Source organism: Oryzias melastigma, linkage group LG7, assembly GCF_002922805.2.
Source record: "Oryzias melastigma strain HK-1 linkage group LG7, ASM292280v2, whole genome shotgun sequence".
NCBI classification, from domain to species: domain Eukaryota; kingdom Metazoa; phylum Chordata; class Actinopteri; order Beloniformes; family Adrianichthyidae; genus Oryzias; species Oryzias melastigma.
Genome location: NC_050518.1, coordinates 27385569 through 27396659, shown reverse-complemented (window position 1 = coordinate 27396659; position 11091 = coordinate 27385569). Strand labels below are relative to the sequence as shown.

Below are 11091 nucleotides of genomic sequence, written 5' to 3'. Positions count from 1 at the left end.
GTTATGCCAGAGTGTTTAAGTGAAGATATCACACTTAATCAAACTGTGCAAATTATATTTTTCATACAAAGACTGTTTACAGCTTTAAACTGCAACACTAAGAGGATTTTGATGCTGCAACCACAAAAGCTACATTTCATAAGACCAGTGCAGACAGAACCAACACTGCAGGCTTAGAAATGTAAGTAAATGAACACGACTGTTTAGCCAACCAGGATTTACTTGGCTTTCTCTTTATCCCAGCATTAATTAAGCTTTGGAGGAACTCGAGTGACAATCTAATCCCAGGGCAGGAATAGACCGCCAAAAGCCATTGCTTGTGGTGAGTTCGTCCAAGTATGCAAGGTATAATAATGAATAGGCAGAGTTTGGTCAACGTTTGGCACAAGCCATCAAAGGGTCTATTCTAAACCCTGGACCTGGCAGCCAAGCCCCAGCGCTGGATGGCATCATTACAGACAAGAGTCCACAAAGGAACAAGTGGCCATCAAAGGAACATCTTGACCACCCCACAGAGTTTGGCTCACATGCAAGAGTTTACCAAAAGACAGTGTGGTGCTCAGACGCCGACTGATTGGCCGTGGTACTGTGGGCCCGGAATAATTTAGGAGAGACACAGAATGAAGGGGCAAACAAACCTTGTGGGGCAATTAAGTGAACAGAATCAGGTTTTGGTCAACATCAGAAAAGGCAGCAAGGCTGGCAAAGTGGGAGGTGCTGTGGTGGAGAGCAGAGCCTCACCGTGGGTTTAATCATGACCCAGAACTGAAAACTCTTAAAAAAAATGGATTTGATATCAAGCCCACATCTTTTTGATTGATTGTAATGAATTCAGGTCAGCTAGGCATCAAGTACACATTCAGAGTTACGGGAATCTGTCAAGCCTACACACGATGTACCACACAATGTACCAAGTACACAGCAGTCGAAAACACACCTTTATTGATGTGGGCTACAGTAAAACCAACCATGCGCTTCGGTTTCTTATCTCTGAAAACATCCGGTTCCCCTGATTGTCTGCCGTACCGTAAGGAGCAGGATATCTGCCAAAATAAAAGCGCCTAACAGTTCAAATGCTTTTTTAAATACACAAATGCTTAAAAATTGCTAAACGTGCAATAATTTAAAACGAATAACAGAATTTTTTTTAAAATAGGTCACCTAAAAATAATGGCCTAAAAAATGGCCTTACCAAAATTCATAAAATAATTCTAGTCACTAAGACATGTCTTCTCAAGCTAAGATTATGCTGCTGTTAAAAAAAAGACTGAAAAACGAGGCAGAAAATAAGAAAATTTTCCTTGAAAATTAAGATTCAGTTTTTACAGAGTATTTGATGTTTTAGAGAAACATAATAAGAGCAGAGTGTCACAGAAATGAGGAATTAAAAGCCTGCTTCAAATTACAGAAGGAATTTAATCATCTAAAACGATTTTAAAACCTCACACAGAAATGACTTACAAATAAAACCCTTTTTCAGGCACTCCACAGAAAAACCACACACTCATGCACACTCATGCACGCGCTCACACAAACACTCCCACACGGGGTCTTTTCCTGGCACGGTCTGAACCTGTGTCAAATAAGGACAGGGTGTTTACTACGAGCTCGGCTGGCGCGGCTCACAGGACGCACACAGAGGCACACAGTCTAAAGTCTGAATAGTGCAGAAGTTTGGAAAAAAGCTGCCGACTTGAGAGACGACAGAGAAAAAAAAACACAAAAACCCACAAATAAAAATGACGTCTGACGACTAAAAAAAGATTTGCTCATGAGCAGATGCTAGGATTCAGTTTCATTAAAAAATAGAAACAATTTGAAGAAAAGTTTTCAAAATGTTTGAACTTTCAGATGATGTGCTTGATTTAAAAATATGCTGTACGAGTTTGTGTCGATTGTTTGTGTTTAGTAAAATGATTCCAAACGGAAATAAACAGAGAAATAACTTTGATTTTGTAGAACTTTGATAAAAGTTTAAAGTCTTAATAACACGCAGTCGTACAGTCACCTTAAAAAAGAAGTGTCAAACTGAATCGCACAAGGGGCCAAAATCCAAAACATACTTTAGGTTGTGGGCCGAACAGGATAAACATTTATTAAACACATTAAAACGACATTTTTAAAACTTTAAAACCGTAACTTTAACTTAATTATGAACTAGATGTAAAAACAGAAATACTGATGACCAACATCCTGTCACATTTACTGCCCTGGCCCCAATGACAGCTGGAAAAACACAAAGGAAAAGCAGATCCAACTGAAGAAAACTCTCATCTGCCCTTTCAATCACTTGCTCTTATTCATCCTCTGAAATATTTGTGTTGAAAATTCCACTCTGTATTGTGAGTTTTAACAAACACGCGGATCAAGCTGGTCTGAACGGCATGGGGGGAAGATAATTATGAGTCTTTGAAGAAGACCCCCCCATCCCTTCTTCCTTCCTCCTGACTCTTTCCTCTCCCATGTGCATTGTTCTGCTGTCAGGACTCTCCGTGCTGTTTCTTCCTGGCGCTTTAACTTGTGTAGTGACCTTAAAGTGCTGGTTCCTCACAGTCTTCACCTTTGAATGCAGAATGAAGACGTCCCTGAATGTTAATCAGCTGGGAAATAAAGTCCCGATGGGTTAACAAGAGGTGACATTCTCTCCTCATGGTGTCTTCTGCTTGTATTACATCCATGCCGGGCACTTCATGCATCACCATTAGCAGCAACAGACAGCTAAGCTGCTTTTAAGAGACTTTTATTTATGCCACTTCTGTAATGATAAGATCTTTGATTTGCTGCACTAATGACAACCTCCTTCTGTTTGGAAAACAGCAGGACCCGAACACAAATGACCTGCAGCTCCCATGCAACCCCAGGCTAAGTTTGCCATCTGGCAGCTGATGCATATGCGCCATGAGGACCACTCGCCTGGTTCCTCGCTGCAAATAAGATCAATGTTCATTAAACCATCGATTCTACACCCCCTGCTCTTTCTGAAAGCCTGTAAGTATTAGATTAAAAGGCAGTTTGCTGCTTCCGTCTCCCAGACCTAAACAAACATGTTCAGCAGGAGAGCCTAAACCAGACATGTAGGGACTGACATGCGGGTTGTTAAATCGAAGGGTGCCGAGTGTTGCATTACTCAAAATTAAAGTTGTGAGTGGACTCAGTTGTTAAGCTAGGACCACACCTGACAGGGAAGCACAGCGGAGCTGAGTCCGCGCAGCATCCGCTCTCTCTCCTGCAATTTACACCAGACGCTCGGTTTTCCCTGACGATCAACAGGCGTTTGTGATAGAAAATTTTTTTGTTTTTGTCATCATGGGTAAATTAGTAACCTAAAAATACGACCCCATGTTTCTGCTAAGAAGAAGCTAGTAGTTTGTGGGCCTACACTTCTTTAATACATCTGTTGTTGAGACATAGAGAGAAGTCTGTGTGTTGTGATTGTATGTTTATTTTCACCTCTACAGTCTGTTTAGACACAACAATATTATTGCATTTGTCAATTGCAGTGTTTTATTGTGGAAAATTGGTTCCATTTTGAAAATAAACCAGATTTTTTCATGTATGTTGATTTAAGTTACTGCCAGAATTGACGTGGCTCGTGCACAAAATAGACCAGACGCCGAAACGCCAGGTGTGAACTACACCGTAGGTCAACATGGGCGCCGAATGGCAGCGACCTCCATTCCATGGAGCTTCCACTGTGCTTCCATGTCCAGTGTGAACCAGGCATTAGGCAGCTGCAGACGCTTCAACACTTTAGTGATGGCCTTTAACCCTTTCACAGATGACATTTAAGCACAAAATCTTTATCATACTGTAACTTTCAATCGTTAACATGATCAACGTCATTCCAGCAGATTCTGAATCAGAAAAGCGGCTTGTCGAGCCTCTGCGCAAATTACTTAACTGGTAAAGTTACTTTATAAAGGAGCTTTGTTTGAGTGATACATGATAAAAGAAAGTTCATAAAATTAAATGAAAATAGGGGACAACTCTGATTGTTTTATTAAATGTGTCCATTTTTAAAAGATGTTACGTAAGTATTGGATCTGCAGAAATGACTCGGTCCCAAAAACATCTGATGGAGACATCCCTAGTAGAAATATTCTGATAAGGGATGAAATGCCATCTTCAGGAACAAACGCTGAGGAGCACCGTTTTCTGTTGTAGCGTTTAAAAAACCTGCTCTGCAAATCAATTCATCCATTGAAGAAAATGACTGCAGTGAGAAGTCCAGATGGAGATGTCTGCAGAGGACGGGCCGGAGGCCGTAAAGAGGCCAGCAGAGCCGCAGGAACTCACAACTTCTCAGCTTTCAAGAATTCCTAAATTGTTGCTTGTGACTGAGGAGCAGTGACAGTGGAAAATTACTTCTTTGAACTTTAGGGTGTGTTTGAGAACATTATCCTGCTGCAGTATTGACCCCATCATCAAGACGAGGACACAATGGGTGAAGAACGTCTCTGCTCCTCTTGGCGAGGGTGGGGTTAGATCAGTGTGCAGGTGTCCACCACAAAGGAACGAGTTGACCTAAATTTAATTTCTTCTCATAATCTAAAATTGTTTTTAAATCCAGAAACACTCTGTTGATCTATTTTCAAGGTGTTTCCACCGGTCTTTGAACTATAAACATTTTTAGTCAACATTTTTTAAAAAACTGTTGTTTTCTGGGATTTTTTTAATTGCAAATGATGCAAGTTATGAACGGACCAATCAGATCCCTCAGTAAAACCTAGGGGTCTGAGAATATATTGATTTAGTAAAATATGGCAATACTTCATTTGGCGATATTTGTATCGATTTAAAATGCTGCCATGGAAATATTTAAGTATTTAATATACTTAATATTTAAAGCAAACAGTTCAGGGTCTTACTTTAGTTGTCTATTTCACCTCCCAACCACTAGTTGGCAGCACTGAGCCTCTTTCAGCAGCTCTACAGAGCAGCAAAATAACAAGATCCCGTAAAATCCAGCTTGCGATAGATCTGAAGTTGATGTTGAGAAATAAGACGTAAATACTCAGTTTTAACTATGGATGAGAACTGAACTAAAAAGCTGTGCGAAGTTGGTACTGGTACATTTTAAAAACGCCAATTTCAATACTATGTGGTTTATGAAAGAAGAAGTGAGACCAGATGTGCAGCAATATATGTGCGCACCATGCAGAGCTTTAGTTAAAATACTGAAGACGAACCGGGCCAAAGTTCTGCTGAACATCACAGCAAAACATCACCTGTTCAAGCGCCCTTCAGGTACCTGAACCGTTTTAAAACTACAGGTTCATCTGCATAGCAATGTTGGAAATAAACAAAACTCCATTTTCTCAATCATATAGATGAAAAATTACTGGTTAAAACATTTCTGAAATTCAGTAAATAAAAGCACTATGAATGTGCTTGGTTAAATGCAACGTGTATATAAGATATCGTTGAAGTGCTTAATGCTATAATCATTGAATACAACTTATTTTACCATTTTATTTATTTGAAAAATGTATTAATATTCCAATACCTTTTTTCTTAGTTAAAATAAAAAATAATAATAACAGTGAAATATTGTCTCTGTTAGAGTCTTTGGATAAACTGAATATGTTTCATGTTGTGGCACATGTATCACGATATGTGTAGGTCTGGGTATCGGTTATAATTGCCAGAGACGATTCGATTCACAAGAGCCTGAATCGATTTGATTCGGATTTTTACAGATTCTTTCAATTCTTCAATTCAATTTTAAGTTTACAAATTTATACACATTTGTTTAGAAATACATTAAAAATCTACTATTTAATTTGAATATATTCATATTAATCTGATCCAGTTCACATACTGTAAATGTATCAGTGAAATAATGAGATTGTTAATATCATCCAGTGTTACATGGATTCTCTAAAGGAGAAGTTCTAACTAAAATGTTCAGATCATTAACATTGGAAACATTGTTCTGCTTCTCCTGGAGGACGTTTCAGTTTGGCCACTAGGTGGTGATCACACTATAGAAGTACACGTTATTCAAGAAGAAAAAGACAGTATGAGGGAAAAAAAACGAAGTTTTAGACCACAAATAGTTACTTTAAAAATTATTCCCTTAAAAGAGTTTTGAAAATGAATGCCTGTAAGTAAATAAAGATGCTCAGATTTAGTCAGCAATCAATTTTTTTGGTCAACCGAACGTTAGCATTAGCCGTCCAATGGGAAATTCTATTGAACGTTAGCATCAAGCTAACAGACTTTAGCTTTATGTGCTAAATCGATTTATATTTTTTGTGAATCGATTACTGATCTATTAAGCTTAAATCGATTCAAATCGATTAATCGATTTTTTCAACCCAGCTCTAGATACACATCATATCGCTAGACTCTTGCCAGCACACCGCTAGTAAAAGCATGTGGTGTCCACTGGTCCCCACCTTTAACATTTGATTCATCTGAGTCTGCTTCCAGTGGAAGGGGTGTGGACTTCCAACAACCTTGCTCATAACTGGCGGCAGTAGTTGTCATAGAAACGTTGACTCAGACCAACTCGAACCAATCGCTGTTGACTGGCTCCAAGATGGCGACATCCGTATATCGTGGAAAAATGGCGACTGAATCGGCTTCATTTTGCTGGAGTTGGAGGTTACGCATTTTCTATGGGAGATGTCACACCCGTTCTGTCAAGTTCTCTATAAACAGTCAATTTTTAACACGTTCTGCTAGCTTATAGCCCCTCACACCCCCAACCTGACATTACCGATGTAACAAAAATGGCAGCAATATCTGAGCTATGCAGTCGTACAATCTGATCCAGATTCCAACTCCAAAGAGGAAAACAAAGACGTTCATGGATCTATTTGTCTGCAAGTGGATGCATCAGAATGGGGCGGAGCAGAGAGTTTGTTGCCCCGCCCAGTGTTTTTCTAAATCACAAGTACAATCTTTTTCCAATTTTTCCAACAATTTTAGGCTTAATTTTGTCAAGAAAATCATTACAGAAATGTCCCAAGAATATGTTCAAAACACCAAGAACATGATTTTCATTGGAGTGGGTCTTTAATCTCTCTGTAAGAACAATCGATCCACTTGCCAAACAGTTTTTAGAAGAACAGTTACTGGAGATTATCGAACACAAAGCAAGAATTCAGCCTTTGACACCTTCAGGTAAGTTTGCATTGATACTGGAGGCGTTCCCAGAATCCTCTGCTGCTTGCTAAGCATAGTCCTGCTGATAAACTAAAGTCACTAATGAACAGTCACCTTTACAACCCTACACATTTATTTGGGAAAAACAGGCTCCTACAGCGTCATCTGAAAGAACAGAACCACTTAAACAAAGAAGTTCTCTTGGTCTTGAAACATAATCTGTTTTTTTTTTGTTTTTGTTTTTTTAAAGCCTTTTTTAGACTTCGGCTGCTTATGTGAACAAGCCTTTATTAGAGGAGCTCTTTTTTCCTAGTTCGCAGGCATCTTAAGAATTTCCTCAAATTATGTGGCAAAACATGGACAGAAAAAGCTTCTTCTCTTTAATCAGCATCAACTCCAAAAATCAAAACAAACCCCCCTTTCGTCTGAACGCTCATCTACCCGACCCAGAAGCTGCAAACTGAGAGGACAATCAAAAAAGGAAAACGTCTGTCACCGACCTTCTACCTTTAGCCGAGCCTCAAACAGTCAACAGAAGAGATGAGCTTACATTCTTTCATCATGCCGATGTCGATGCAGCGCTTGAGGCGGCAAGCCTGGCAGTGGCGCCGGTTGTCCTTGGTGATGTTGCAGCTTCCATTGAACGGGCAGGTGAAGGAGGCTTTACGCTTCATGCTGCGCCTGCAACAAAAAAACAAAAGCAGGAGAAACATGAGATGTTTTACTGGAACTTTAAGAGATTGGTTAGAGACAACTGATCCTACTGTTACTCTGTTCAATTCCCTTCCAATGAAAATCATGTTTTTTGAGTTTTTAACTTACATATGAGGCATATTTCTTATGACATCCAGCTCAAAACCATACAGTTAGACATTCCCGGTATTGATGGACATTTTTATGTAGCAGCGGTGAAGATTCATGCTAGTGAGACACAGAGCTATCATAATTGGTGGGGGGGCTGCTCAGCCCCGAAAGCCACGCCCCTCAGAGGAGATTTTAGAAACAGAGGCTTCAGATCAACATGAAAAATGGCTTAAGACATTTAGGTTGTTGGATTTTGGTTAACAACTTCATAATCATAATAAAAACATTACTGGGGACGTTTTTTTTTATTACAAATATGTCATAGGGGGACTCTAAAGAACCACTCTGATAAAAAGGTTTTTTGGTGTTTTTACAGCATTTTTCTGGTAATGGAGGACATATATCAAGAAAATTAAGTTTATAGAGTATTTCTTTAGTCAAATTTTTGTGTATCAGGAGAAGATGAAAAAATGTGGTCTAATAAAAGATTGTATTTGTGATGTAGAAAATAAGCCGGGCAGGACACGAGCTTCCTGCTCAGAGCTTTCAGCAAAAGGGAGGGGAAGAGGGGCGGGATTACTCCACAACTGTGAGATGACTTTCTAATGAGTTACTCCCTCTATGCATAAACTTTGTCCTATTTGGATTTTATGTCATCACAACATCAGCTGAGACAGCGTAAACTGCAAGTTGCCTTAAGTGTTTACACCAGGGATTTTTCTGCATAGAGAATTTGGTGGCAACCGCCACCACCTAATTTACAAGCGGTATCAGCTCCTGCGTTTAATCGAACACATTGTCAGGTGTTCCCAAGCCGCGATCTTTTGTAACTGCAGTTACACACACTCGCCAGTAAGGATGAGTGGCGCTGTGTCCAAATTAGCACATGAAATAGCCACTCAAAGCCATCAACTTCCGCTCAAACCGTTTTTAAATGTAAATAGAGGCAGATAAAAGAAGAAAACAATGTTCTAGACACCACTTCTAATGAAAAGTTTTTGTAAACGCACATATATGCGTCGCTTCGTACGTTTAAGATAGTTTTCAGGCTCTATGTATGTCAAAAGTTAAACCAGTGGAATTTTGACCAATCAGGGACTCAGATTTGGCGGTGACGCATGGATAGCATCCTTTTTAAAACACGTAAGTACCAATTGGTTGAAAAGTGATCATAAAGGAGATATTAATAATTGCAGCTTGTGTCCAGCTGGAATTATTTGACACAAAGTCTTTTCTAGATCAGAATCGAGCTGTGAAACAAAAAGTCTGGAGCAAGATTCACCAGATTTTTACCGCTTTGACATTTCACATCAAGCCTCGTCCGACTGTGAGTACATGCACTAGTATCGAGTGTTCAAAAACCCACTTTTAGCGCGTTCTTGAACACATGACACGTTTGTAGATATTTGACTAAACGAGTGTAGCTTTTTATGTCAGATGCCCGGAACCTGTGTAGATGTGGGTCACTGGAGGTTATGTTGACTTTTATTTAAACAAAATGGCTGCAGGTATTTGGAGATGATAGATTAATTATGGGTTGATTAAAATCGATTAGGGCTGTCAGATTTAGCGCGTTAAAAACGAGTTAATTTGACACGTGCTTGACGCCGACAATTTTTTTGACGCATTAATTGCGGATTTTCCATAGACTGTATATAATGGGGGGACCTCATAGCTCGACATGTCCATTATTTTTACAGTCAATGGGATTTTCTCATACGTGCCTTTCCACACCGCGCTCAGACGTCCCTCATCGCCCTCTCACCAGCTGCTCTCACTAGACCACGGGCGGGTCTCCAACCACCGAGCTGCTAGCTAGAAAAGGCCCGGCACTAGGACCTGGAGAGCTCCTGCACCTCCGGTTCGCGTCCAGTACCACGTCTGGTGGTACCGGCTCGCGTCCGGCGCCGCGTCTCGAGAGCTGCGGACCCCCGACGTTCCGAACAGCAAGCGCACCGGGGAACGTTTTAAATGTTCTGGAGGTTTAAGCGTGATCCAGCCCCAGCATAGCTCTCTGTCTGCCGGCATATTCATGGCGTGAGGCTGGACACGTTGCTGCATCGAGCTGCAGCCAGAGAACGCGGCGGCAGTAAGAGACTGTCAAACTATCCACAGTGTATCCCGCTTTTCTCAGTCTTTAATGTTTTAAAAAACAAAAGTTAATTGGAAATGATAAATCTCTATTTCATTTATTACTGTAGTTCAGCAGAGGAGGAAAAGATTTGGTCCTGACAAAAAATGAACATGAAAGTGTTATGGAAATGTTATTTTTGATGTTTTTTATTTTATTTTACTGAACGTTGATTGAAGTTTTGAATTTAAAATGCCCTTCACTTGCACTTGGGCTTTTGTTAGGCATTTTATGTTACAGCCTTTTATTGTTAAGAAAGTTTATCTCAATACAATGTTACAAAATAAAGTATTTCTGATGAAAACTATTAATTTTACCATTCTTGTTTTCATAATTAACGTAGAACTGCTAAATTCCACGAAGCACACATTTTTTTTCCTTAAAAAAAGGCCACATATTAATTTGCGATTAATCGCGACTTAACTCCGGACAGTGCGATTAATCGCGATTAAAAAATTTAATCGCCTGACAGCTCTTAAATCGATCAATTGATTTGAATCGATTTAAGCTTAATAGATCAATAATCGATTCATAAAAATATAAATCGATTTAGCACATAAATCTAAAGTCCACTAACTTGATGCTAACGTTTAATGGAATTTCCCATAGGACGGCTAATGCTAACGCTCGGTCGACGTAAAAATACATCGCTGACTAAATTAACATCTCTATAAACTCACAGGTATGAATTTTCCAAACTCGTTTAAGGAAATATTTTAAAGTAGCTATTTGTGGTCTAAAACTTCGATTTTTCCTCATACTTTCTTCTTCCTCTAGAATAAGGTGTATTTCTATAGCGAGATCGCCACCTAGTGGTCAAACTGAAACGTCCTCCAGGAGAAGCAGAACAATGTTTACAATGTTAATGAACATTTTAGTTAGAACTTCTCCTTTAGAGAATCCATGTAACACTGGATGATATTAACAATCTCATTATTTCACTGATACATTTACAGTATGTGAACTGGATCAGATTAATATAAATATGTTCAAAACATATAGTAGATTATTAATGTATTTCTAAACAAATGTGTCTACATGTG

General features: G+C 39.4%; 1 protein-coding gene across 3 annotated transcripts in view; it reads right to left on the bottom strand.

Moving 5' to 3' along the window:
- LOC112159254 (vitamin D3 receptor A) overlaps positions 1–11091 on the bottom strand; it is a 72363-nt gene that overhangs the window by 16167 nt on the left and 45105 nt on the right. For all 3 annotated transcript variants that reach the window (XM_024293210.2, XM_024293207.2, XM_024293208.2), the window contains exon 4: positions 7664–7794. In XM_024293210.2, coding sequence (XP_024148978.1) covers positions 7664–7794 — 131 coding nt within the window. The remainder of the gene's footprint in view (positions 1–7663; positions 7795–11091) is intronic.